At 50.7% G+C, this 25,439-nt stretch overlaps 9 protein-coding genes across 9 annotated transcripts; 5 read left to right on the top strand and 4 right to left on the bottom strand.

Moving 5' to 3' along the window:
• Positions 1 to 87: 87 nt before the first annotated feature.
• Positions 88 to 1,482, bottom strand: ASPBRDRAFT_667742 (uncharacterized protein; the record flags this gene model as incomplete). Its single annotated transcript, XM_067628790.1, has 4 exons — positions 1,186 to 1,482; positions 765 to 1,131; positions 292 to 739; positions 88 to 237 (listed from the first exon to the last, which is right to left on the bottom strand). The coding sequence occupies exons 1-4, from the start codon at positions 1,358 to 1,360 to the stop codon at positions 88 to 90; spliced, it is 1,140 nt and encodes a 379-aa protein (XP_067481605.1). The 5' UTR covers positions 1,361 to 1,482.
• Positions 1,483 to 2,713: 1,231 nt separating this feature from the next.
• On the top strand, positions 2,714 to 3,482 carry ASPBRDRAFT_193080 (uncharacterized protein; the record flags this gene model as incomplete). Its single annotated transcript, XM_067620563.1, has 4 exons — positions 2,714 to 2,860; positions 2,920 to 2,964; positions 3,024 to 3,030; positions 3,370 to 3,482. The coding sequence occupies 4 exons, from the start codon at positions 2,714 to 2,716 to the stop codon at positions 3,480 to 3,482; spliced, it is 312 nt and encodes a 103-aa protein (XP_067481606.1).
• Positions 3,483 to 7,300: 3,818 nt separating this feature from the next.
• Positions 7,301 to 8,150, top strand: ASPBRDRAFT_27390 (uncharacterized protein; the record flags this gene model as incomplete). The annotated part of the gene is made up of 2 exons (XM_067622366.1): positions 7,301 to 7,567; positions 7,656 to 8,150. 2 exons carry the CDS (start codon positions 7,301 to 7,303, stop codon positions 8,148 to 8,150), a joined length of 762 nt encoding a protein of 253 aa, XP_067481607.1.
• A 411-nt stretch (positions 8,151 to 8,561) lies between these two features.
• ASPBRDRAFT_39489 (rRNA 2'-O-methyltransferase fibrillarin family protein) lies at positions 8,562 to 10,134 on the top strand. The gene is made up of 3 exons (XM_067624157.1): positions 8,562 to 8,879; positions 9,125 to 9,273; positions 9,343 to 10,134. The coding sequence occupies exons 1-3, from the start codon at positions 8,792 to 8,794 to the stop codon at positions 10,051 to 10,053; spliced, it is 948 nt and encodes a 315-aa protein (XP_067481608.1). The 5' UTR covers positions 8,562 to 8,791; the 3' UTR covers positions 10,054 to 10,134.
• A 620-nt stretch (positions 10,135 to 10,754) lies between these two features.
• ASPBRDRAFT_52481 (bifunctional SDR family oxidoreductase/M16 family metallopeptidase) lies at positions 10,755 to 13,858 on the top strand (the record flags this gene model as incomplete). Its single annotated transcript, XM_067626908.1, has 6 exons — positions 10,755 to 11,718; positions 12,207 to 12,337; positions 12,391 to 12,516; positions 12,572 to 12,649; positions 12,714 to 13,408; positions 13,468 to 13,858. The coding sequence occupies 6 exons, from the start codon at positions 10,755 to 10,757 to the stop codon at positions 13,856 to 13,858; spliced, it is 2,385 nt and encodes a 794-aa protein (XP_067481609.1).
• Positions 13,859 to 14,223: 365 nt separating this feature from the next.
• Positions 14,224 to 14,766, bottom strand: ASPBRDRAFT_193085 (PLAC8 family protein; the record flags this gene model as incomplete). Its single annotated transcript, XM_067620564.1, has 3 exons — positions 14,224 to 14,472; positions 14,540 to 14,637; positions 14,706 to 14,766. The coding sequence occupies 3 exons, from the start codon at positions 14,764 to 14,766 to the stop codon at positions 14,224 to 14,226; spliced, it is 408 nt and encodes a 135-aa protein (XP_067481610.1).
• A 1,503-nt stretch (positions 14,767 to 16,269) lies between these two features.
• Positions 16,270 to 18,293, bottom strand: ASPBRDRAFT_39492 (uncharacterized protein). Its single transcript, XM_067624158.1, has 4 exons — positions 17,608 to 18,293; positions 17,448 to 17,540; positions 16,356 to 17,397; positions 16,270 to 16,298 (listed from the first exon to the last, which is right to left on the bottom strand). The coding sequence occupies exons 1-3, from the start codon at positions 17,948 to 17,950 to the stop codon at positions 16,484 to 16,486; spliced, it is 1,350 nt and encodes a 449-aa protein (XP_067481611.1). The 5' UTR covers positions 17,951 to 18,293; the 3' UTR covers positions 16,270 to 16,298; positions 16,356 to 16,483.
• Positions 18,294 to 18,524: 231 nt separating this feature from the next.
• Positions 18,525 to 21,385, top strand: ASPBRDRAFT_120071 (tRNA (cytosine-C5-)-methyltransferase; the record flags this gene model as incomplete). The annotated part of the gene is made up of 4 exons (XM_067617318.1): positions 18,525 to 18,545; positions 18,646 to 18,815; positions 18,893 to 20,989; positions 21,046 to 21,385. 4 exons carry the CDS (start codon positions 18,525 to 18,527, stop codon positions 21,383 to 21,385), a joined length of 2,628 nt encoding a protein of 875 aa, XP_067481612.1.
• A 122-nt stretch (positions 21,386 to 21,507) lies between these two features.
• On the bottom strand, positions 21,508 to 23,133 carry ASPBRDRAFT_146372 (zinc-dependent alcohol dehydrogenase). Its single transcript, XM_067619255.1, has 3 exons — positions 22,316 to 23,133; positions 21,793 to 22,249; positions 21,508 to 21,739 (listed from the first exon to the last, which is right to left on the bottom strand). Exons 1-3 carry the CDS (start codon positions 22,843 to 22,845, stop codon positions 21,632 to 21,634), a joined length of 1,095 nt encoding a protein of 364 aa, XP_067481613.1. The 5' UTR covers positions 22,846 to 23,133; the 3' UTR covers positions 21,508 to 21,631.
• Positions 23,134 to 25,439: the final 2,306 nt, after the last annotated feature.

Genomic DNA, 25,439 nt, shown 5'->3' on the forward strand with positions numbered 1-25,439 from the left:
AAGAAACATACTGATCCCAGTCAACATGACCTCGGCCAATTACGCTATAGAGGGACATGACATGCACCCAGCGCGCAACTCGGCTCGTCAAGCACGTAAATCAAGGAGATGAAACATTTGCGACGCATAATCCCAGCGGATATACCGCATAACACGGTTCAGAGTGATGGCTAGATCATGTATGCGCTGTCGGCTTGTTGCCTCGGCCTCAAGTTCGTGAATGGGCCCCCAGATACGCTGCCGATGTCAGTGCATGGAGGAATATAGAGCAATGAGCATTATTCGGCATACCACTTGAGATAAAGACTCAGAAGAATCAGCCATCGCATATATTATGTAGAACCTCCAGACAGGTCCTACCACTGTGCATCCGACAATAGGTGGAGGGGGGATACCGGGATAAGCATGGCGAGAAGATTCATAAGCCCAAGACATTAGCCCAGCCATCCATACTGCTAATTGTGCTTGAGCTTCCGCACAATTACCATCAAGCGGTTTGATTTTAACACCGAGACCAAGTAGCCTTTTCCCTGTATGCGCATGCTCGATATGACTCAGGTCTCGATTGTGGATATCTATCCCGGCGAGCCTGTAATGGTCTCCCCAAGTCTCTTTCGGTAGACCAACAACCAAATCCAGATTGTGATTGAACATGCCTCTCGCACTATGGCGAGGCAGATACCTATCCCTTACAGGCTCCGCTTGTCTGCGACCGAATCTATTAGCGTCCTCAACCATGCTGGAAATTGTGTGCGGTGACTTACACGCTCCACGACTCTAAAGGCAAACTATTGATGGCCAAGTCCAAGAGGGGTCGGGCATAGTCCATCACCCAAGAACCTTTACTTCGCTCCTCTCCAGCACAGCGATAATATGCAGATAATATCCTGTCCATTTCACGTTCACAATTACCAACAAACCGGTGGGGTGTGCCATGTTTCAGAAAGCCTAAGAGAGACTGGGCGTTGGAGAAATTAGGCCTTATACTTTCATCCTGAAAGATAATCTTTGGTCTAGCTTCTGCAAGTCTGTCCCACAAGTCCGTGACGATGTGGTATCTTCTCCTTGGCCCGGAATCAGGCGTTGATAGCAGTAATGACTCGTTGCTTTCACAAAACTCCATCCTTGAACCTTGATACGACTTTAGATACCGCTGCTTCAGCTGATAAGTTTCGGGAAACTAACCTAATCTTCTCTCCTGTTCGGCGCGCATTTGTTCTGCTTCCGCGCGATTATCCAGCTCGATGTTCACCCAGTTAAGCGACCGCCGAGACGATCCGCCTGCCAGCTCGAGCACATTCGAATTTGGACGGTTCATTGATGAGACAACGCGGTTCGGGCTAGCTGGCGATAACGTCATTAAGAATAGGATATGAAGATACTGGAAACGAGGGTCGTCGTATTCATAACAGTTAGTGAAAGGGATGTGGTAGGATCAAGGGCATGTTGAGAAATAGTTGATACCCAAGCAGGACAGCTGGCAAGGAAGGTATTACCCCTAATCCGGACCTGCCAAATTGGGATTGAGTCGATGGCCTAACAATCTCTCAGGTGACCTTCTTATACTGCTGCTATCCAACGAGTCGATTGATGTCAGGATCTACAGCCATCGAGCAGATAACCACTATGTTCTATTGAAGATCTTCGTCATCAAGCTCTAATTCATGCAAAGATACCTGTGACTAGGAGGGGTAAGACCAAGGATGCCTTGGCTTGGGTTACCTGCATCTACTATAAGAACTTGCCTTAGAGCCTATCTGTTCAACTACGGTACTTTATGACCTGCCGACATGCCAACCGCTAGATCAAAGAAGATATATCACGTCTATCCGATTAGGCGACGGAGACATATCTGTCGCTAACCCAATGCTTCTATAACCTTCGCTGAAGCCATCCTCGAGCACAAAGGGAATATAACCACTGTCCCAAAGTGAATCTAAACCACACCAAAATTCATTGTACTGTAAGGATGTCGATACTCTTAGCTGGGTTATAATGTCAAGTAAGTCAATTCAATATAAGTATATCAATTTAATTTATATCATTCCATCATTTTCAACAGTGATGTTGACTCCCAAGGGCCTTCACCCTCTGAAGCAGAATGAATCTGGCCGGGAAGCTGTGAATTGCCAGTTCCAAGCATATATAAACCCGCAACTTTTCCATTGGAGCCACCATCCTTCTACATCATATCCTATTTCCAATCTCTGCTCCACTCTTCCGAGCCTCCGCTGAATTGTCTCCATCCGGGATGACTTGTATCAAGAAAGAGGATGACAATACAATATAGCCTAGTACATACTTCTGAATAATACTCTTTCAAACAATACTTTCAAATCATACTATCTAAAGACGTACTCTTGAAAAGAGCATGTGAACAGAGTAAACATTGATATCGCCACAGGTTTACTTACCCGATGAAGGTGCCACTACCAAACCCTAGTCTATTCCTGCGGGTGCACCACCAAAGGCCCCTTCAAACAATGCCCACCGAGACTCGGGACAAGCCGAAAGTGTACAGAATCAGCCCAAATGCGACTAGAAAATGTGGTTAGAGCCCAAAACACTTAACAGCAAGACGGGCAAGAATCGTCTACATGGTGCCGGATGGCCGATAACAATCAGTTTGCACCGGGTAATGGGCCCAAGGCCAAAAAGTCATAATCTTCCGAAAACCAGTAAAATTCCTGGGGAAAAAGCTCACATAGCAGGAATGGCAATGATTACTATAGCATTAGCACGGCTAATGGGACCTGGTACTGTCGTCGTGGCGCCCGTTTACGCGCCCGATCCGGAGAAGGAGGTAAACAGACAGCTGAGAAAGTTGAAGCTCGAGGAGTGCCGGGATCTCCGGCAGCTAGTGAGTATGACCCTACTAGACCCAGATGAATTTACCCGCTAACAGGGTTGTGAAATTAGAATGCTGCCATTGCAGCGCTCGAAAAGGCCCAGGAGAGAGACATGGTCGAGATGAACCGCACGGGAGTAGTTATAATATTTAAATAACTAACAGTACTGTCTAGTACGGCGGTAAGTAGCGGCCATCGAACCAAATCGAACTCAAATGTCGTGTGGCACATACAGTGTCTGAGCGGAAGACCGCTGAATGTGCGTGCCTGGGTTGAGGCCTTTGCGGCAGCCCAGGTTGTATCCGCATCAGTCCCTAGAGGACTCTTGAAATGCCGGCCCCGATAGCTCCGACTTTTGGAACCGTGCTGGAATTATTCCAGGGAGATTTGGCCCGGCTGCGGACACAGCAGACATGGCTCGATAATGAGGATTTCTAGGTGACCGCTACAGATGGTCACTATATCATCAGATGGAATCACCCGCTAACAGGGTGGTGAAATCAAAATGCCGCCATTACAGCCCTCGAAAAGGCCCAGGAGCGAGACCTGGCTCAGATTGAGAAACGGGCCGAAAAGATACGTTCGCTTCGGGCGGAGAGGAGCCGGCTTGAAGACGAGCAGCAGCAGCAGTAGCAAGAAGGTAAGGCTTGGGTTTAGAAAATATCAATAAGTGAGAATAGTGCAGCTGATGCTCAAGACAGCCATGATGAGATGGAGTGGTTTTTTTCTCATTCAATATTAATGATGATTACCTCTACCATTGGAATCGAGCATCGACTATCACAATGGCCCAAGATGGACCGTGCTGGGCTATGCCGATGATTCAGATGTACCTGACCCAGTTGCACTGGGCACATCACACTATTCTACAAATCAGCAAGTCATATAAGAGCATACATTACTTGGAAATCTGCTGAACAGCAATCTATGGACAGCTTGATGTCGCACCCCGGCACGCTCACCAGGTGGTAGTAGCTGCCTCGTTATATTCACGACCAGTCAATGAGCATACATCAAGATAAGATTTACTTGATCAAAGTGCACAGACCTACCCAAGTATTTCGTGTCCACTGATGACAGAAAATTCATTACAATATATAATGTTAACGCTGGCGACTCACATAGACAATCCACAAGGCCATCTTTCTGCCTTAAGTTTCGCCGGGGCTGGCTCCAGCAAAAACGGCCGCGTGGAGAAGATAAAGATATCCAAGAACGAAGAGAAGGACATCAGTAAGAATTCCATGGCCGAGAAGGTAATGCCAATTCGACAAAAAAGGTTTATATACTTATAGTAAACCTTGTGGGTACAAAGGCGAAGGAGATCGCCCGCCTTCGAGCGGCCATACCAAAAGAAGAGGAGAAGTTATAGAGAAAGAGAGAGAAGGTCGAGGCCCTGATGGCCTCAAACCTGGCCGATGATGCAAGCCAAGTTGAAGATGGAGGATTGGATGTAGTCTTCTTAACTTTCTTTGATTTGACTACCCACTGAATTATCTTGCCATGCTTCCCGTCAGTGGAAGATCCATCCCGTGAAAGTCGCCAGGATATCTCGCGATAACAACCATACTGAGTACTATAAGGGCAAATTGCCAATTATAGAAGTTCTAACTGTCATCTTGATAATCAGCTGGACTGCAGAAGGCTGGGAACTTGCCAATTGGTCCCTAACCGCGACATTCTGCCCGAGGTTCCGGATAACACCGCGGTATACATAGAATAACGGAAAAATTTCGCTGGAAGTACGATACCGAAGTTATATCTCCCATGAATGCCAAGTTTAGAAACTGAACAAGAAGTTCGCACGGGCATTACAACAGGAATAACATGCAGTCAAAGAGACAATATGAAATGTGGGCTTTCCTCCAGATAGCCGGCTCTTTAAAGAGCACAGCAAGGTCTCAGTGGGTTAGCAATCCGCGTGTGAAGCTCCCACCCATAGGCCTCAAACAGATCGACTGCTCACTCACAGAAAGGGATATTCGAGAACCACAGTGACATCCGTTTGAGGGTCCTGTCTGGATCACGTTCTTTGACTCCACCAAAGAGTATAATCCCTGATTTAGCACGTGTGTATATCCATGAATGTGTCTGGAAACGGTGGATCGAATAGATACTACTATGTTTCTGGCAACAAACACAAGGCTTCGCCTGATATCCTATCTGCCCATACTAGCAAACTACTATCACCAATACTAATACCATCTTTTCGAATTTCTAATCCATTACCCGCTCTATCCGAGTAAACTATCACTTCACCCACCCCGTAGACATCAATGACATCATTAAACTACATAAATAGCAACGTAGAACACACCAATCCCTAATACGACACGGGAAGACGGAGCTGATACCCCACGAAATGCAACAAAATCACGCATGATAGCCAATGTTCTCCTCACGTAGACGGCAAGGCCGACGGCCGGACGCTCTCCTCAGAGCCACGGATCTAGAGAACCACACTATGTATGCACTCGATGTCACAAGAGGCGTTATCTCCGAGGAATAGTGTAAGCTACGTGGGGTTTAGCAAGTAAGCGAGGACCTTTATGGTCTCGGACATCATCCAATTGACAAGAGGAGCTGGTGGTCCGTCGCGGAGACGGGAGCAAGTGTGCTACAGTGCTGCAGGCTTGAGGGTATCACACCGGGAGTCATGAACTAGTTGTGTGATGGCTGCACGAGTGAGACTTACTCTACTATTTTGGGATTGGCTTAGGAAATTCGGGATATACCGCTACTAATGATGTGAGGCCTCATTCTAAATCGGATCAGAGGGTTGTATCCGGGTCAAAGAGGGCCGTTGTGGGAATAGGTATATCCGCGCATGTCCATTCTTGCGTTGTGTATCAGTAGATTCCTAGAAAGGCATTTGTGTCAAGGACCGCTCATCTATGTTAGGGCCAGAATTGCTTCTGATAGAGAGGGGGATCTCAGGCATCAACAAGCCGTGGGGTTGGTCTTGCGGTGGAGCTTACAAGGACGAGTATCGGTGTCCTTTTGCATAAGCTAGGTTATCTCTGCTCACCCCAAAGCTTTCATTGGTGGTACTCTTCAAACTAGAACGGAAAGTCGATCGATGATAGCTTCCATGAGACCCAAGAATAGTGACCTTGTGACATGAAGTACTTCGAGATTGCGACTAGTAACCTTACTTAGCCGGTATAGAGTCGACCGTTCCTATTTTTATTTCGTTTAATCTACAATCCCTGTCGGCAGGAGTAGAGCAGCTATCCCAGAATGGGGATGGACCATCCTGCGACGGGCATGTGCTGTGTGGAGGGTGCGGGTGGTATCTTCACGAGGATATCTCGTGTGTCAGGTCTAAAGGGTATCTGTTTCGAGATATTGAACATCAGTGATCAAGTGACTTAATTTCATCGATTCAGCTAGAGTTGAGAACAATGAACAACTACAGCTTCAACTTCAAATTCAACAATAACCAAGTCCAAGATAACAGTCGTTTGCCCTACACTAGAAGCGAAATAAGCGTCGGGCACAGGCCTCTCTTATAACGAGGTCATATAATCCCTGCTACGAGGGGATCTTCCAAAAATAACCAGCTCCTATAGCGATCGCCGATTTGCCAAATCACACTGTGGAGACACCCTGGGGGTAAACAGATAGATAAACTAGTACAGAGGAGTAGTCAAGTTGTTCATGGGGGAAGAATAGACGGGAATCTGCAGGCTAACCGGCATTGGCAAGCTTCTAGTACGCTAAGCGCCGACCCCCTCACGGTGAGATATTAGGGCTGCTCTATTAATAGCCGGGGAAGGGCGATCGGACATTTTCTCAACAGTCGGCGCCAATGAAACCCTGTCACTTAGACAGGGTTAGTCGCAAAAGGCTTCGATCGTTCGATATGCCAATCATGGCTCGCCAACGACTCTATCTTCTGCAGAACTAGTCGCCAGGATAGACGACCGTGTTTCGCGTGGCCCACCCTCGTATACCGTTACTTTCGGCACTTTTGGGAGGCGTGAAGGATCCAATGCCTGGCGCATTCTTGCACCAATGGGAGAAATGGATTGCTCGTGCGTGCTGTGGGCGCCTTCAGGCTTGCTGTGAGTCGAGGCTGTTTATAGATACAACATTTTGGGTTTCAAGTGCCGGGTGTGGTACTGCGTTTGATTGCACATGCAAGTCTACTTAGCTCTTGTGGATGTCGGTCTGTTCGAAATAATTCTTATATAGCCCTTCATCCAACTGGATGTTTCCTCTTTTCTCTCCAGATCCCCCAGCCATCCTATAGTCAGTTCCCAAGGGGAGCTCTTCTCTTCCTTGCCTCTCCTTCATCAACTCTTCACGATTGCCAAGTATTCTTATTTTGAGATATCCTCCAGCGCCTAGATTATACTCCTTTCCAATCATCGCATACAGTGTATGCTATCTTTGATCCTACCACACTCTTCTCATACAGAACATCAACTTTGTACCAAGCATCCGGAATGCGTGCAAGCCTCTTCCTCCTGGGCTGCCTGACAGCAGGCTCTATGGCAGCACCGACTCTCCTAAACGACGTATACGACTACTCGTCAGACTTAGCCACCTACCTCGCAAAAGTGAGCAAGTACATCGAGAGCACGGGAGAAGATCTGTTGAAGAGCGCCAACTCATGCGACACATCCAAGATCTCCCTCCCATCGTACGCGTCCAGCCTGCCCTCACCATCCGGGCTGAATCCAATTTATGTGGCAGTGGGCCGTGGCACCCAGGTAAGCAGAAGCAGACCCGCCGACTGTCACACACACAATGCAGGGGTGAACCAGTTCAAACTGACAAGCGTCCTCTTTCCTTCCTTAGAACTACACCTGTGCCACCTCGACCTCGAGCTCAACTCCCCAGGCCATAGGTGCAGTGGCGCGTCTTTACGACGCGACCTGCATCGCGGCCAATTACCCCGATATGTTGTCGTTGCTCCCGGGTATAGTGTACAAGGAACAGTTGCCCAGTAACGAGGAGGATACTCTCCCGCCGGCAAACCTCGAACTCTTGGGTCATCATTTCTTCAGAGATACGACCACGCCGGTTTTCAACCTTGATACTTTGCCGTCTCGGCAGTATGGGATTGCGATCACGAAGAAACAAGACTCGCTCGATGCGCCGTCGAGTGCGATTCAGGGTAGCAACGGGGCTGTCCAGTGGCTTTACCTATCCACTATCAATGGTACAGTCGGTGACTACAAATCGGTCTATCGAGTAGACACGGTTGCCGGTTCAGCCCCGAAGACCTGTCAGGGAATGCAGTCGGTGTTCACTGTTCAGTATGCGGCCAATTACTATTTCTATGGTGCATGACGGGCGAGTGGTGTACAGAGCAGTTGCACTGTATATAGACGGAAATGAAGAAATGTTCCACGACGGGTACACTATAAGTTACATCATGTTAGAGTAATCAAGAGCGCGTAATTCTGGCCCATCAGGTAGCGTAGCTGTCAAACCTGCCAACTGTTGAGACAGTCTTAAGCGCCGAAGTCGTCAAGATGAGCGATGCGCCTTCCGATTGGCAGGGCTGGCCAGCGTCAGGTGACCTCGCTATCCAGTGTAGTCACGTGCACCAAGTGCCCACAGCAGCAAGCCGCGCTAGGACCCAACGGGGCCTAGTGCAGACTGAATTTCGAAAGAATCCAAGGCTCCGTCTGAAAAATCTCGACCGCAACAACGACGAACAGCACGGCCTCGACCGAATACTGAACGCCAGTGCGGGTGCGATTTTTTTTTTCTTGCAATAGCTTCTATTCAAGGTCCTCGAGACTCGCCAATACCGGATTTTCCCTCTCTCCCGAACGGGTCTTCCCTGCCAAATTTTTCTTTTCTCTTGTTCTCCGGTTAAACCGCAACCGAAGAATCATCAGTCTGATAACTTTTCTGGACTGAGAGCATTTGGACTTTTACGTCTTCGTCAACCCTTTTTTCCGATTTAAATCACATATATCACAATGGCATTCGGTGGTCCTCGTGGTGGAGGTGGTCGTGGTGGTCGTGGTGCTCCCCGTGGAGGTGGTGGTGCCCGTGGTGGTGGTAGAGGTTTGTTCACCAGTCATTGAAATCATCTTGGGAGAACGCGGCAGACAGACAGGCGGGCAAGGCATATGTGATTTGTTCGCATTGTCCTTGTCGATTCAGCTGGACCTTGAATCTCGCGATGGAAAACTTCTATCTTTTCCCGGAGCATATGAGGTTTTCATTTGGTCGATTCGCTCGCGTGCTGGAACTGCGGTTTATCCCTCCAAGGGAAAGGAACGTGTCGCTAATTTTTTCACGTTCTACAGGCGGTTTCGGTGGCGGTGGTCGTGGTCGTGGCGGCGGCGGCCGTGGTGCTCCCCGCGGTGGTCGTGGTGCTCCTCGCGGTGGCCGTGGTGCCCCCCGCGGTGGTCGCGGCGGTGCTAAGGGTGCCAGGGGTGGTGCTAAGGTCATCATTGTAGGTGTTCCTTGATTACTCGATCGAGAAGAAAGATATTGGATGGAAACTAACAGGGGATTTTTCTAGGAACCCCACCGTCACGCTGGTGTCTTCGTCGCCCGTGGTGGCAAGGAAGATTTGCTCGTCACCAAGAACCTTACTCCCGGAGAGGCCGTGTACGGTGAGAAGCGCATTGCTGTCGAGTCCCCCGCTGAGGAGGATGGCACTGTGACCAAGACCGAATACCGTGTCTGGAACCCCTTCCGTTCCAAGCTGGCTGCCGGTATCCTGGGTGGTCTGGATGACATCTACATGCGCCCTGGCTCCAAGGTCCTGTATCTCGGTTCCGCCAGCGGTACCTCCGTCAGTCACGTTGCCGATATTGTCGGACCTACTGGTAACGTCTACGCCGTTGAGTTCTCTCACCGTTCCGGCCGTGACTTGATCGGCATGGCTACCCACCGCACCAACGTTATCCCCATTGTTGAGGACGCCAGACACCCTCTCCGCTACCGCATGCTCGTCCCCATGGTTGATGTCATCTTCGCCGATGTTGCTCAGCCCGATCAGGCCCGTATTGTCGGCCTGAACGCCCACATGTTCCTCAAGGAGGGCGGTGGTGTCATTGTCTCCGTCAAGGCCAACTGTATCGACAGTACCGCCAAGCCCGAGGTTGTGTTCGCCCGTGAAGTCCAGAAGATGAGAGAGGAGCGGATCAAGCCCCGGGAACAGCTGACCCTGGAGCCTTTCGAACGTGACCACTGTATAGTGTCTGGTATCTACAAGCGCTCTGCATGAATTTAAGATACAAAAAAGAATCCGGTGGTTTTTGCTCTCTTTTGTCTCTCTCATGTCATAATTACTTTATGCTTCCCCTTTTTACGGCGTCGAGTGTTCCGTGATCTGTTGCAATTTTCTTCGAATTTTTCCTTGTGTGTCCTCAATGTCCAGGTTTCTTAGATGTACTTCTTGAGTCAGAAAATTTCGAGGTTTACGGTTTCTGGTCGTTCAAGAGTTTAGCTGCTAATTAAGCTGGTCAATGATTTCACTTTTTCGCGTAAGCAAATAGTAGATATCCAGTAGTAGATATCCATAAGCTCATTGTGGGTTGAACCATCTCGGACTTTCCCCGGCTGTCCGCTTCCTGTCCACATCTCGGCAGTCGGACCGTTCAGCGGAGAACAGACCGAAATACCTCATGAGATTCCACTAATCGGACTTGCTGCGTGACTCCATGGTGTTCCACTAATGAGAAGCTTCATTTCGAGCAATCTCGCGATGATTAAGGGACTTCTGGTGGAGTGAAGCAATAGAATGACTGCCCACACAGTAGCGGTAGTCAAGTCTCCGCTCAACCCCGCAGCAGGCTGACTGCCATTACTATATAAGTCGTATACATGCGACTTCACTATCACTTACCCACGGCCAGCTTGCAGCAATCAACATACCTGGCATCCTAGAACACACTTACCGATTTACAACTACAACTACAACACATCATGTCCATACTCATCACCGGAGCCAGCGGCTACGTCGGACAAGAACTCGCCGCGGCCCTCCTCACCACCCTCCCATCATCGACAGTAACACTCACCGATGTCGTCCTCCCTACAGTCCCCAAGAGCGCGGCCAAGCACGCCTCCCGCGCACAATGCATCGAAGCAGACCTCACGAACCCCAGCGTAGTCGACACCCTCATCACCCCGACCAACCGCTACGACACCATCTACCTCCTCCACGGCATCATGTCGAGCGGATCCGAAGCCAACTTCGAACTAGGCATGCGCGTCAACCTCGACGCCACCCGCTACATCCTCGACCGGCTCCGCACCGTCACTCCCGGCGTGAAAGTCGTCTTCACCTCCAGTCTAGCAGTATACGGCCTCGCGCCCCCAGGCTACATCATCAATGAGAACAACTTCCCTGCCGTGCCGTCCTCCTCATACGGATCCCAGAAACTGATCATCGAGACACTGCTGAACGATTACTCCCGTCGCGGGTTCCTGGATGGTCGTGCTGTCCGTCTCCCCACTGTTACTGTCCGGGCGGGGAAACCGACGCAGGCGGCGAGTAGTTTCGCGAGTGATATTATTCGGGAGCCGTTTAATGGTCGACGCGCGGTGTTGCCGGTTGCGAAGGAGACGGAGATGTGGATCTGTTCGCCGGCGACGGTGGTGAGGAATTTGGTCAAGGCGAGGGAGATTCCGGCGGAGAAGTTTGGGGATTCGAGATCGGTCAATTTGCCTGGGTTGAAGGTTAGTGTTGCGGAAATGTTGGAGGCGTTGGAGAGTATTGGGGGCAAGGAGAAGAGGGAGTTGGTGGAGGAACGGTATGATGAGGATATTGATCGGATTGTGCAGACTTGGACGCCCAATTTTGATACCAAGAGGGCATTGGAGTTGGGTTTTGTGGGGGATGTGTCGATGAGGGAGAATGTGGAGACGTATGCGAGGAGCTTGGGGAGTGAGTAGGCTGTGTTGTGTGTTCTATTGTAATGATAGCTAGATTGTAGTGAGAGTGATTAATTGATATGCTGTTTGGACTGCTTGTACTCCTTAACTGCTTTGGGTATAGTAAAGTCATGTGATGTATTGGAATTATTGTTGGAAGTATTCATGTAGGGATTGGGATGTATATTATGTAGGTAGTTTGGAGTAGACAGGACCCTGTGTGCTTGAATTGATGGGAGAGCACTCTAAATAGTGGTGCCCAAGTGTACTATGAGCAACAACTGTTCAAGCAAAGGAGGCTAGGGAACAGTCGGAGCGAATGCGGTGGTTTGGAAAAGCGGGTCATGTGATTGGCTGGCGGATGGGCGAACAATTTGACTCCCGAACTTCAACCTCGCATCTCCAAGGCTGACCTGACCGTCTTGTTGCACCCTTTCTCATTCCTCCCTCTTTCCCCCCCAACCCACCTCCATCTTCACACAATGGCTTCTCGGCGCCTAGCGTTCAACCTTAACCAGGCTCTCCGGAGCAAGGCCGCCCTGAAGGCCATCCAGCCCGTCAAGCGTGGCTTTGCTTCCCCGGTCACCTTGCCTTCCACCACCCAGTCCACCACTCTCTCCAACGGTTTCACGGTACGCCGAATGGGTTATCTCAATGGCTTAAGGAATTTACTGACTTGCCTCAGATTGCCACTGATTACTCCCCATGGGCTCAGACCTCCACTGTTGGCGTGTGGATCGATGCCGGTAGCCGGGCAGAGACTGACAAGACCAACGGAACCGCGCACTTCCTGGAGCACCTTGCTTTCAAGGTATATATTTACTGCGAATTGAAGGCCCGAACATGCGATTGCTGACATTCACCAGGGCACCAACAAGCGTTCCCAGCACCAATTGGAGCTCGAGATCGAGAACATGGGCGCTCACCTGAACGCCTACACATCGGTACGGCCCGGAAACATGGAAGAATCAAATTCCCTTGATCGCAACTAACGCCGCATGACTACAGCGCGAGAACACCGTCTACTACGCCAAGTCCTTCAACAACGATGTCCCCAAGGCCGTCGACATCCTCGCCGATATCCTTCAGAACTCCAAGCTGGAGCCCACTGCCATTGAGCGTGAGCGCGACGTCATCCTCCGTGAGCAGGAGGAGGTCGACAAGCAGCTCGAGGAGGTTGTTTTCGACCACCTCCACGCCACTGCTTTCCAGAACCAGCCCCTCGGTCGCACCATCCTCGGCCCCAAGCAGAACATCCAGACCATCTCCCGTGACAACCTGGTCGACTACATCAAGACCAACTACACTGCTGACCGCATGGTCCTCGTTGGTGCCGGTGGTATCCCCCACGAGCAGCTCGTGAGACTCGCTGAGGAGCACTTCGGTGGCCTTCCCAGCAAGCCCCCGACCTCTGCTGCCCTGGCCCTCACTGCTGAGCAGAAGCGTGTCCCCGAGTTCATCGGTTCCGAGGTCAGAATCCGTGACGACACTCTCCCCACTGCCCACATTGCCCTTGCCGTCGAGGGTGTCAGCTGGAAGGACGATGACTACTTCACCGCTCTCGTCACCCAGGCCATCGTCGGTAACTGGGACCGTGCCATGGGTAACTCCTCCTACCTTGGCAGCAAGCTCAGCTCTTTCGTTGAGTACCACGGCCTTGCCAACAGCTTCATGAGCTTCTCCACCAGCTACAGCGACACTGGGTATGTTTTTGCTGTTTTCTTTTTGCTGTTCAAAAATGGTCGCTAATGATTGAATACAGTCTCTGGGGTATCTACCTGACCTCCGAGAACACCACCCGCCTCGAGGACCTCATCCACTTCACCCTCCGTGAATGGTCTCGCCTGAGCTACAACGTCACCTCCGCTGAGGTTGAGCGCGCCAAGGCTCAGCTCAAGGCCTCCATCCTCCTCTCCCTGGACGGCACCACCGCCGTTGCCGAAGACATTGGTCGCCAGATCATCACCACCGGCCGCCGCCTCAGCCCCGAGGACATTGAGCGCACGATCGGCCAGATCACCGAGAAGGACGTTATGGACTTCGCCTCCCGCAAGCTGTGGGATCAGGACATTGCCATGAGCGCTGTCGGCAGCATTGAGGCCGTCCTGGACTACAACCGTATCCGTGCGGACATGAGCCGGAACTCTCTGTAAAGAGAGAGCCTGTGAAGGTGGAAGTTGAGTATGCTTGAGAGTGAGAGAAGAAGCAGAAGATTTATGGCCCGTGTTTTCTTGTTTTGGTGATTTTCTAATAGATAGAAGCGGTGGTCGTGCCCGAAGGAGCGTGTCATGTACAGTACACAACTGTCGCTATATCAAAATGTATTTGTTTAGTTTCAGTTTGCACGTAGGAAGTGTCATCCCCTTCATATTTCACTCCAGAGAATTGAACAATCAGAACAAGAAAAAACACCAAACACCAATATTCAGGCATCCAAACATCCAAACATCCACAAGACCGACCTCTCTAGGGAATAACAACAATCAAATCACCACTCAATATACCACCAAAATAATTATTAACGATACTCCATCCCCCCCGGAGCCTTATACCCCTGCCCACCACCATTCGCTCCCTCCAACAACGCCGCCCGACTCTCCAACTCCTTCTCATGCTGCATGAGCGTACAGCACGGACAACAGCACGCCCGCATACAATCCCCGCATCCGGATCCCTCGAGACCGAATTTTTCACGAATTTGGCCCCGCTTCGTCATCAATGGGATGAAGTTTAGACCGCAGTAACTGAGGAGGAGGTAGAGGCAGCACTGTAATTTCCTTTTATTAGTGGGACTGTATACTATAGAGAGGGTAAGGGGGTATGGGTATGCGTACACCACCGTTCATCATGCTATCATCTTTCAGGGTGGGGTCGTCGAGGCGAGAGCTGGTGCGGCCGTGGAGACAGCAGGGGCAGCAGGCGGCGAGGAAGCCTATACATTGTGGTAATATTGTGGTTAGTACTAGTAGGATGTGGTGTATGAGGTGGGAGGGTACGTACAGGTGCCGCAGGGGGAGCAGCAGTCCCAGAAACTGGAGGACCATTCTTGACCTTCGCCCATTTTGATTTGTATTTTGGTGTGGATGTGGTTGTTTAGTTTGGGATTGTGGTGGTGAGTGAGGTAATTGGGTATATTTAGTTGTAGAGCGAGATGTGTCTATATGGTGGGTATCTCAAGTTGTAGATAGGATAGAATGAAAGAAACCAAAAATAATTGAACGAATGTATATATTCAGTTGGAAGTCGTGTACGTTAGAATAGGAAGAGAAAAAGATTGAAAGAAAGTTACAATTCTAAACCTCGTGTCAGCGAAGCACTTTCCCTCGGGTCTTATAACTCTTGTCTAACTAACCCCCTGCCCTCTAATTACAGCTACGACTGACCTTGCATGGGGGCGATGCAAATCCCACGGCACACATTGACAGTTCAATAGAAAAAAAAATAATATCAAACAAAGGAGAAAAAAAGCCTAGAAAACGAGAATCAGCCCCAGGAATCCACACACGAACACACAGCCTTGCATTAGTGTCAGTTGGCGTTCGAGGAAACCAAAACAGACAGCCGTTGATCGCTATCCATCCCACACCCTAGACTAAGCAGTATAGAGTATAGGAAGGAATCCCAAGGGGCCGCCCGCTGGCTGCTGCTGATTGGCATGATTTGGGTAGATGAATAGGATCGGGCCAAGAAGGAATTAGCTTAGACGAGTTACTAGTTAGTGGCTATCTGGTTTTGGCCCTTTGGTTTGGGGGCCAACAGCAACCTCAAACATGAGTGTCAGAGTTGTCAGGGCGTAAGCGAAGTGTGTGTGTGCTGCACTTAGCCTCCTTGATCAGTCAGATGGGAAGGGGATGTTTTAGGTTTTCCTGGTTCGAGATAGACAAGTGCATTCTATAAGGATGAGCGGTGATTCATGCCGAAAGAAGATGGCCATGTTCGTATTGAAGGTTGAGATTGAGACATGGAAGGTTGAAAGTGGATGTTTAGGTAACGAGATCGTGTTTAGGGGCATCGCGGGAGGGAAAAACACGGGCGTAGATCGGGTTTAAGGCTCGCTCGCTGCCTGGCCGCGGTTTAGGCGTAGATTCTGCCTAGAAAGGGTCCGTCTATCCATGTGAACACTGAACAAACCTAGCAACGCTATAGGCACTAACAAGGCAATCTAAGCTTTTTTGGACCTCGTGTTTTTCGGGTCGGAATGGTTTCATTTTCAGCCACTGCCACAATAGTACAGGGTGCATTGCTTGGCCCTTTCATTAATTAGTCCTCTGTTCAGCTGCGGCTTCTACTAACTATTTGTGCTGGGATGATGGTGACTAGTGGGTATTGGTGCTCCCATTGCTTGATCTAAATTACTAACGACGACTAGGTAGATTGATTGTGCGGCTAGTCGGGCCAAAGTGATTTCGTTGCAGAGTGTGACTGCGAGTGACACTATTACCAGCTGTGATGGAGGCTCAACAAACAGGCAGTTGAAATCGCAGAGCTGAGCCCAACACGGATGCGAGGCACTAGCCAGGGAACTAACGCGTTGGTATGCTTCTTGGACACAATGTCACCCAGAAGGATGAATTTGCTTCGGTTATACGGAACCTTCCACCTGTCAACAAAAGCAAACAACGGCAAGAGAGGCTGATGCTTGAATCCCACATTATGCTTCCTTGTATGCCACACTTCTTATTACAGTGTTGCTTTCACCCCTCAACTTGCTTAGCCACGCAGGGGCAGGCCGGGATGGCTGAGACTGGCTAAGTTCTTCTCCGAGAAACCAACCCAGGTCAGAATTTGGTCTTCAAGGACCAACCCCTGCAAACCCCCCGTGCCACGGCGAACACTGCCGCTGCTGCGAGATACAGCACCCCTGCGAAGATAATGAGCCCGCCGTACTGCCCATGGTCGCGCTGGATGATCGCACCAGCGATGGGAATCCCCGTGAGCACCCCGAGACTGGCGATGGTATACGTCGTGCCAGTCCGCGCTCCGTAGTCCTCGGTTGCACAGATCTGCGAGATACAGACCGGGGACAGACTCATGGCAGCTCCGCTCCAGAAGCCAAACAGTACGGCGTAGCAGACAATTGCGCCCAAGCTACTTCCTGATTTGTACCACAACGCAAGTGTCAAGATAGAGCATACAAGGGAGGTAACAACCATCATGTTGTACCTCCCCAGTCGATCAGCAGCTAGACCTGGTAACAGGCGACCAGGGATGAGTCCGATGTTCAGGAAGACAAGCAGCAGGTATGAAACAGTGTTGCTCAACCCGACGTGGACTGCATATGAAGAAAGGTATGTGTTTGGTACGAACACAGCGAAATCAGCCAGGAAGATTGCGACTGTGGTGATGGCGTATTTGGGATCTTTCAATGCCCTGAAATCTGCTAGCACACTGCCTCCAGTTTCCTTGCCGAGGGGTAGCCGGGTCTTGATCAGAAGACATGCGATAGCACACAGGACGAGGCTCAGAAGGGCGATGATCCGGATCGACCAGCCAAATCCGATCTTAGGGGCGTTGAAGTAAATGATCGCAGGAAAGATTACACCTCCGAGTCCACCTGCGGTGCAAGCAAGTCCAGTGACAAACGCTCGACGGACATTGAACCAATGGCCAATTGCTGCAACAGCCGGAGTGAACAGCGCACTAGCTGATATTCCTCCCAAGACGCTGAAGGAGAGAAAGATCTGGTAGTATTCTATACATAGTCAGTGCGGTTCCGATGCTACTAATTTGTCCAACCAGTACCTTTACTGACACTAAAGCATACCAATGATACTACCATGCCGATGGACCCTGGGATAATGATGTAGGTTGGACCCCATGTATCCAAGATTGGTCCTATATTTTTCATCATGCTTGTTAATTTGTCACTTCTCAAGGCTTGAATCAGACATGGAATACGCACCACATTGGGCCCCTGCAAAGTAAAGGAAGAATCCATAAGCACCATATATCCAGCCATAGCTCGACTCTGGATAGTCTTTGAGTTGATGGGTACTGGTCCAGATATGGAGCGTCCCCGCGGTATTCATCAAGCCCAAGGCCGGGACCATAGCGCACCATGCGCCGAAGACCACCAGCCATGCTTGGAGACCTCCCTCCGGGTAGTATATACTATCATCGTCTTGCTCCGTAGTTTCCTCAGAGAATGTCGAGTACACAGACAACTCCGTATCCATTTTCTTGCCCCGATATAATTGCACCTTCCATCCACATTGAGTTCCTACGGACTCGAGCTCCCGGGACATGACCGCTTAAGAGGCACGCCCGCATCTGAGGCGGTGATTGCTTCGCTGGCATAGGAAATATTGACGCCAATCAATGCAAGGGCTATCTGCACTCATTAACTGGCCGACAGCATTCTATATGGCCAAGGATCTTCGGCGCATAATGAAATGAGCCTGGTTGGCCTGAATGACGCTTGAAGCTCTCCCCATCCTGTTGTGCCCCTATAGCATTATACGGACGCTCCCCAGCTACATAGTCCTCCAGATCGGTGGTCGAATCCCAACCCTCTGCGGGATGCAGATATATATAAATTTGGAGTTTCTCGTCTCGAAAGAACATTGATATCAATTCTGTGCGGCTGGTCATTGCCCCAAAAACAATCGACACTGGCCGAGAGATCATCAACTGGCGAGTCCATCAGATGATCGGCTAACTGCATCTGGTTGGTGTACCGGCCCGAGGATGTTCCATGGCGGGACAGGCTTACATAATGGCGGGCGATTGCAGGCGCGATTGGCGATGGATTGATTTCTGCAGCGGAGAAATTGCGGAAGTTCGTCTGGTCTTTTCGCATCGCAATTAATCTTGATCACCATGGGTAAGCGTGGAAAGAAGGTATGTATGACGATCTGCATGTCCGAGAAATCATTATTATCGCGTCAATTTCGCATATGCTTCCCATCGTTGGCGGAGACTAACCTCATCATCTCGGCAGGGCGGCGGCGGTCGCGAACGCCAAAACTGGCAGCAAGTCGCCAGGGAGAATGCCAAGTTCGAGAGCTACTACAACGACCAGGGATTCATTCCCGAGGAGGAGAGAGAGGCTTTCTGGGAGGCTATCAGAAGAGATCTCCCCAACAGCTTCCGGTTCACTGGGTCACGAGGGTACGTCGTTTCCCCTACGGGACTATGGGAGCTCTTGCGATATTGTTCGATTCAATGCAGCTGACATTCGCTTCAAGCCATGCGCTAGCCGTCCAGGAGAAGCTCAAGAACTTCTACATTCCCGAAATCACTTCTATCAAATATGAGGGCAAAGATGTCGAGCCTCCCCGTCCTGTTCCCTGGTACCCCGACCAACTCGCCTGGTCCATGACCACCCCCAAGCAGGTTGTTCGGCGCTTCGCCCCCTTTGCTTCCTTCCAGAAGTTCCTCGTCGCCGAGACCGAAGTCGGCAACATCAGCAGACAGGAGGTGGTTAGCATGATCCCCCCTCTTCTGCTTGACGTCAAGCCCGGTATGACCGTCTTGGATATGTGCGCTGCCCCTGGTAGCAAGTCTGCACAGCTCATGGAGATGATCCACGCCGGCGAGGAGGAATCTATGCAACAAGTGACCGAGAAGGTGGCCGCTGGAACTGCTTCCGCTGAACCTATGGGTCCGGAAGGTCTGGGTGACGATGGCAGAACCACGGGCTTGCTGATCGCCAACGACGCCGATTACAAGCGCGCTCACATGCTGATTCACCAAATGAAGCGACTGAGCTCGCCCAACCTGATTGTGACGAACCACGATGCCACGATGTTCCCCTCGATCAAGTTGCCTCCGGAGCCCGCTCCCGAAGGAAAGCCCGTCAAGAACAAGTACCTCAAGTTTGACCGCATCCTGGCTGATGTGCCTTGCACCGGTGACGGAACGGCAAGAAAGAACTGGGGTGTCTGGAAGGACTGGAACTACAACAACGCTCTGGGATTGTATGCCACTCAGGTCCGGATCCTTGTCCGCGCTCTGCAGATGTTGAAGGTCGGTGGCCGTGTGGTCTACTCCACTTGCAGTATGAACCCCATCGAGAATGAGGCCGTCATTGCCAGCGCTTTGGAGCGCTGTGGCTCTGCCAATGTCCGCATTCTCGACTGCAGCAATGAGCTTCCGGGACTGAAGAGAGCCTCTGGCTTGAAGACATGGAAGGTCATGGATCGCGAGGGTCGCATGTACAACAGCTGGAAGGAGGTTGAAGAGCGCAAGGAGCGCGAGGGCATTAGTGGCCTCGGCCGGGTTGCCGAGGGCATGTTCCCCCCTACGGAGGATCTGCCCCTTGACCGGTGTATCCGTATTTACCCCCACATGCAGGACACTGGTGGTTTCTTCATCACCGTTTTGGAGAAGGTGTCTGAAATCCGTGCCAAGCCCGAGGATTCCTCCAAGGTCATCCCTAAGGCTTCCATTGCTGCCCTTACGGAAGAGCTCGACTTCAAGCAGAAGAACGGAAACGGCCAGCCTCTGGAAAAGATCAGTGCGTTGGACGACTTGGTTGCTCCTGACCAGGAGGCTGAGAAGGAAGCCGAGAAGAATGCGTCCGTTGCGCAGGCTACCCATCAGATCCCCTACTCTGCTACTGACCAGATCTCTCCCGCCAAGAGGGATGCAGACAGCCTGGAAGACGAGCTTCCGGCGAAGAGGACGAAACTCGAAGACGGCTCCGAAGTTGTCTTGGGAGACCGTCCTGTTCATGCCCCTGCGCCCGTGGTAGAGTCTGATAACATGGAGACCTCTGACGCGACCCCTGCGCCTGCTGAGTCTGCGAAACCCGCCCCCGCAGCTGCTCCTCAGAAGCGCAAGAACGGCCAGCCAGTCGAGGAACCTTTCAAGTATTTGGATCCCAACCAGGAAGAGCTCGACCCGATCTACAAGTTCTACGAGATCTCTGAGCGTTTCCCTCGGGACCGCTTCATGGTGCGCAACGCGGAGGCCATCCCGGCTCGCACTATCTACTACACCAGCTCTCTGGCCCGCGACATCTTGACCGCAAATGAGAAGCAAGGCATGAAGTTTGTGCACTGCGGTGTCAAGATGTTTGTGCGCCAAGATGTGCAGCGTCCTGAAGTCTGCCGCTGGCGCATCCAGACTGACGGACTGAGGATCCTCAACCCCTGGCTGGGCCCTGCTAGAGCCGTCACCCTGACTAAGAAGGAGACTCTGCACCGACTTCTCGTGGAGATGTTCCCGAAGGTTGACGGTGATAGCTGGACGGAGCTTGGAGAGATCGGAGAGCGGGTTAGGGACATTCCCATGGGCTGCAGTATTCTGCACATCAAGCCGGATGCCGACGAGACCTTCCAGTAAGTGACATTATTTTACTTCTCCTAAGTTGCCGCAGATATGCTAACGAAACTAGTGAGCGGATGACCCTTCCTCTTTGGCGGTCCCTGCACTCCGTCAACCTCATGCTTCCCAAGGAGGACCGTCGCGCCATGCTTCAGCGTCTGTTCAACGACGACACCCCCTTGGTGAACACCACGCAGAAGCGAGAGGCCCAGTCGTCGACGCCGATTACTCCCGCCACTGAGGCCGTCAACGGAGAGGAGACTCCGGCCCCGGCTCCTATTGAGACGGAAGAAGAGGTGATCAAGCGTGAGAACCTGCAGCTTGGCGAGGATGAGCAGGAGCAGATGGACACGCGCGAGACGTATTCCAAGGCTGGTGACGAGGAGGACCGCTTTAACACGACTGTATAATTTAGGAGTTTGTTTGCATATACGGCAGTTATTGAATGAAAAGCATTGGCTATTCCGGGATATTTTGGCTACTACATTTCTTATGCAAGCAATGACTTTCATTTTCGAGCTTACGTGAAGCAGGGGTAACCACATACAGAATCGGGGTTCTTGCATAGTTATCTTGCACTACAAAAGCGACAACGTGGTCTTAGTGTTCGAGGCAAATAACCCCTTGTCCACGCACCCCAATGATGCTGGACTCACTTATTCATCGCTGCTCACCTGGAGGACAGTCCGACCAGCCAGCTGGCCCTTGGCCATCTTATCGATCCACGAGTCCAAGTCCTCCAATTTACCCTTGGTCAGAACAGGCTATTCACAGTCAGCACAATGAATTCTTAGACCAAAACCACAACAACACTTACATGAACAATGCCTCTGGCAGCAAATTCCAGCGCCTCCTGCGTGTCTTGCAAAGTACCCGTAATGGATCCGACGATGTTCAACTTCTTAAGTGCGATCAACAGCGGCGGTGCACCAGCCAAGATCGTAGGATCGCTGGGCAACCCAATAGCCACCAAAGTGCCATTAGGCCGAAGATAGCCCGGAGCCGCCGCATAAACAGCCTTGGTGGCTGCCGTCACAATAATGCCATGAGCACCATACTTGGTGACCTTCATGACCTCGGCCGCGACATCGGGAGTCTGCTGGAAGTCGATGAACACCTCTGCTCCAAGCCGCTGACACAGCTCGCGCTTCTCCTCTCCACTGTCCACCGCAATGACCCTCATGCCCATGGCCCGCGCAAACTGAACCGCCAAGTGACCGAGCCCACCGCCAGCACCGGGGAGGACAATCCACTGACCAGCCTTGACGTTCGACCTGCAAATAATCATCAATTAGTTCAATAGACCAAACCGTCACCAGATATAAGGAAATAAAACGAACCTCTTACAAGCCACATAAACCGTCAACCCACCACACATCATCGGTCCCGCCTCCTCATCACTCACCCCATCGGGAATCCTCGACGCATACCGACCATCGGCCAGACAATATTCCTGAAACGTTCCCGGGGCCGTAAACCCACTATTCTTCTGATTGATGCAATTGACCTCATCTGTCCCCGTTAGACAGAAATCACACTCCCCACAGACACTCGCAATCCACTTGATCCCCGCCCGATCGCCAATCTTCCACCGCTTCTCCATCCCCTCGCCGACGGCGACCACTCTGCCCACCCCCTCGTGGCCCGCGATCCCATTGGTCTCGGGCCTCATGTTGACCCCGAATGCGGCCCATTCATCGTGCAGGAGTCCCTTATCGGAGCCGCAGAGCCCCGTCCAGGTGATTTTCACGAGGATTTGACCGGGGCCGGGCTTCTCAACGGGGATGGTTTCGATGGTGGTTGTGGAGGAGGGGCCGGTGCCTTGGCGGATGGCGGCGCGTTGGTGGGTGGGGAGGGAGGTGATGGTCATAATGAAATTGCTTCAATCCAGTTGGAGTGATATCCTTCTGGAATGATGGTTTTCTGCTTAATAGAGTAATGCGGAGACTTATATACAATTGTAACACAACGATGAATAGTATAAGTAAGGGGGGGTTAACTCTGCTTGGGGAGAGAGAGAAAAGCGGAATAAGAATAATTAGGTAGATGAATAGAGAGGGGGTGCTTGGCTCTTATATTAGATTGGATAGATACTCTCTTTGTAACTGTTTCACAAGCTCTTCATCATTTTCTTTTCTCCCTGCAACCCCTCTTTCTCCCCCCCACTCCCTCCTCGGTACATCCCACGTGATGGTTCAGGTTCATTTTTGTGCAAATCATCCTTATAGGTTTGGAACTAATGTTTGCTGAGATGTACGTTCCATGCTAGCTGCTGCTGCTGCTGCTGCTGCTTCTGTTGCTCCATCTAGTTCCACTTACGTAGTACTACGCTTTCGGGTGTTTCAGCTGTGGTGGAGTCATGCATGAACTATGCACAGTGGATTCTAGGTAGATAGAGGTATAACAAGCAGTCTGATATAGGTCTAATAAGTATCATACAGTTCTCCATAGCATTATCCGTTAGGGGTTGGAAGTGTGAAGATGCTAGAAACAGGAAAGAATTCAGTTGAATGATAACAGTGTTACACAACCCCCACCAGCCTGTTCATATCGGAGTATCTATCTACGATGTGCTCTTTATCTTGACCCTTGCAGATCTACATCATAGCAGCAGCATCTATAGATTGACTATTACACTTCCCCGCTTCTAGTGATTGCAATATTATTTGCCACTTTCTGTTTGCTTCGAACCTTCTCTCCCTCCTTTTATGGAGGCTTCATTAGTTGGTGTCCCGAGAGGGTCGCTTGCAGTGTAATATGCTGCCAAGTTATTCAGTTACTGTAGAGGGAACTCCTATGTATGTGTAGCCAACTTAGCTCTATAAAATTCTCATGTGTAGTAGGTAGTATGCCAGCAGAATGGAGTCTACTAATAGTCTTCTATGATTCATCTGCTAGATTATAGCATGCTAGTCATGCACATTAAGAGTTAGTCTCCTGCAGCATAATCATATGATCGAAAGTTACTTTTACAAAGCCCGTTGGACCGAGTCTAGGGATTTGGTCGTGTCAAGCCCCTCTTTTTCATGTCCAATTGTCCTCTGGCGATGCAATGTTAGCTATTCTATTTCTATTAAAGCTGAGAGTGCGGGGTATAGTCACATCTGGGATGCGGGTTAGCGTCTTAGCATCATTCTTGATTCTCCTAATCGGAGTTCTAGGAAAGGAGATGCTTTGCCATTATCATTGTTAGTGATTAGAAGACTGCAGGTTTGTAGGCTATGAGGGAGTATTGTGGGCCATGCCCGGTAAGCTGCATGCATAGTGTCGGCCTTTGGTGTACCCGAGGTTTAGCCGTATGAGCGGTCTTTTTAAATGGCTCGGGCTAATGGCTTGCGAGCCGAGGTGGTCTATTGTCTCAGTCAATTCATGCTTTCGTTGTGTGCTCCTGCAAGTGGTGTGGGCATCCGCTTTCCATAATCTCGCTTCCGTCTGCATTTCAATTCCTTGATTTATCTGTCACTCAGCAAAGTACCTGGTTACATGGGGCCAGGCGACCAAGGTACCCGATCTTAGGTGGAAGATCGTGATGCTGAATTTAAGCTTATCGGTGAGCCTTATTCTAAGGTTTTTGAAGGTGGATCTGACGTGACCAACGGCTTGTAGTGGATGAGCTGTGGTGTACTTATGTCTGTTAAGCATCTCGCTGTTGAGTACCTTGGGTACCCGGGGTAGCACGTGTTATGGGTGCATGATATTCCTGGAACCTACTTATGCAGGGCAGATAGTGTTCGTTACTGCGATCAGGCAACATGATCCGACTGAAGGCCCGGGCTGCTTATCGCCTAAGTCCTGCGTTCATAGGTTAAGGTAGAGCAGAGATGTGACTGATCTACACACCCATATTGGGATATCATATAGCTTCCCTTCTCAAGATCAATAGCTCGAAGCCCCTTACTCCAGCCAAGCTGTCATCACGCAGAAATACATTCTGCATTGAGAAGTGAGCAACAGCGAGATGAGCGTTCACTCTGGCGTCGGTCTCGCATACTGGATCAAACATCAGAGTCAGAGGTCGACTCCTCTGAAAGAGATGTTGAGGGTGTCGCCCCTGAACAGTTTTGGCGCCTGATCTACGGGGTAGTATATTCCACTCTGTTCATCTCGCTTCGAAGATGTAACGCTCAGGTTGAATGCTATAAGGTCCCCGCGAGGAGACTCATGCTATTAGGGGTCCCGCTTAATGCTTGGATATAACCGTAGTATCTCTTGTCAAAGACATCCAAGGGTGAGGCAGCGTCACTGTATGCGGAATGACCTTGCAGTCTTCTGCTGCATGACAGGCGGCAACATGGCATCCGCTCATACTTAAGGTCTAGCAGGAGGCTGAGACGCTTGGAAAGCTCACCTGATAAACACATATCCGCTGTATCTTAACTAAGCCACGATAGGATTCTCTCCGAGTATTCCTAGGGTATATCATTGTGTGCGGGCTCAGAGCGTCATCGAGATCGGTATGTCCGG

This window comes from Aspergillus brasiliensis (assembly GCF_001889945.1).
Source record: "Aspergillus brasiliensis CBS 101740 unplaced genomic scaffold ASPBRscaffold_3, whole genome shotgun sequence".
NCBI lineage: Eukaryota > Fungi > Ascomycota > Eurotiomycetes > Eurotiales > Aspergillaceae > Aspergillus > Aspergillus brasiliensis.

Excerpts from the sequence above, each read along its gene's own strand:
- ASPBRDRAFT_146372 (XM_067619255.1), bottom strand. The coding sequence starts at position 22,845 with ATGACCATCACCTCCCTCCCCACCCACCAACGCGCCGCCATCCGCCAA. Across the intron at positions 22,250-22,315 it reads GTTTATGTGGCTTGTAAGAG|GTCGAACGTCAAGGCTGGTC; the intron begins GTTCGTTTTATT and ends GATTATTTGCAG. Across the intron at positions 21,740-21,792 it reads CTGCCAGAGGCATTGTTCAT|CCTGTTCTGACCAAGGGTAA; the intron begins GTAAGTGTTGTT and ends GACTGTGAATAG.
- ASPBRDRAFT_39489 (XM_067624157.1), top strand. The coding sequence starts at position 8,792 with ATGGCATTCGGTGGTCCTCGTGGTGGAGGTGGTCGTGGTGGTCGTGGT. Across the intron at positions 8,880-9,124 it reads TGCCCGTGGTGGTGGTAGAG|GCGGTTTCGGTGGCGGTGGT; the intron begins GTTTGTTCACCA and ends CACGTTCTACAG. Across the intron at positions 9,274-9,342 it reads GTGGTGCTAAGGTCATCATT|GAACCCCACCGTCACGCTGG; the intron begins GTAGGTGTTCCT and ends GGATTTTTCTAG.
- ASPBRDRAFT_39492 (XM_067624158.1), bottom strand. The coding sequence starts at position 17,950 with ATGTCCCGGGAGCTCGAGTCCGTAGGAACTCAATGTGGATGGAAGGTG. Across the intron at positions 17,541-17,607 it reads CTTTGCAGGGGCCCAATGTG|GACCAATCTTGGATACATGG; the intron begins GTGCGTATTCCA and ends TGAAAAATATAG. Across the intron at positions 17,398-17,447 it reads ATGCTTTAGTGTCAGTAAAG|AATACTACCAGATCTTTCTC; the intron begins GTACTGGTTGGA and ends GACTATGTATAG.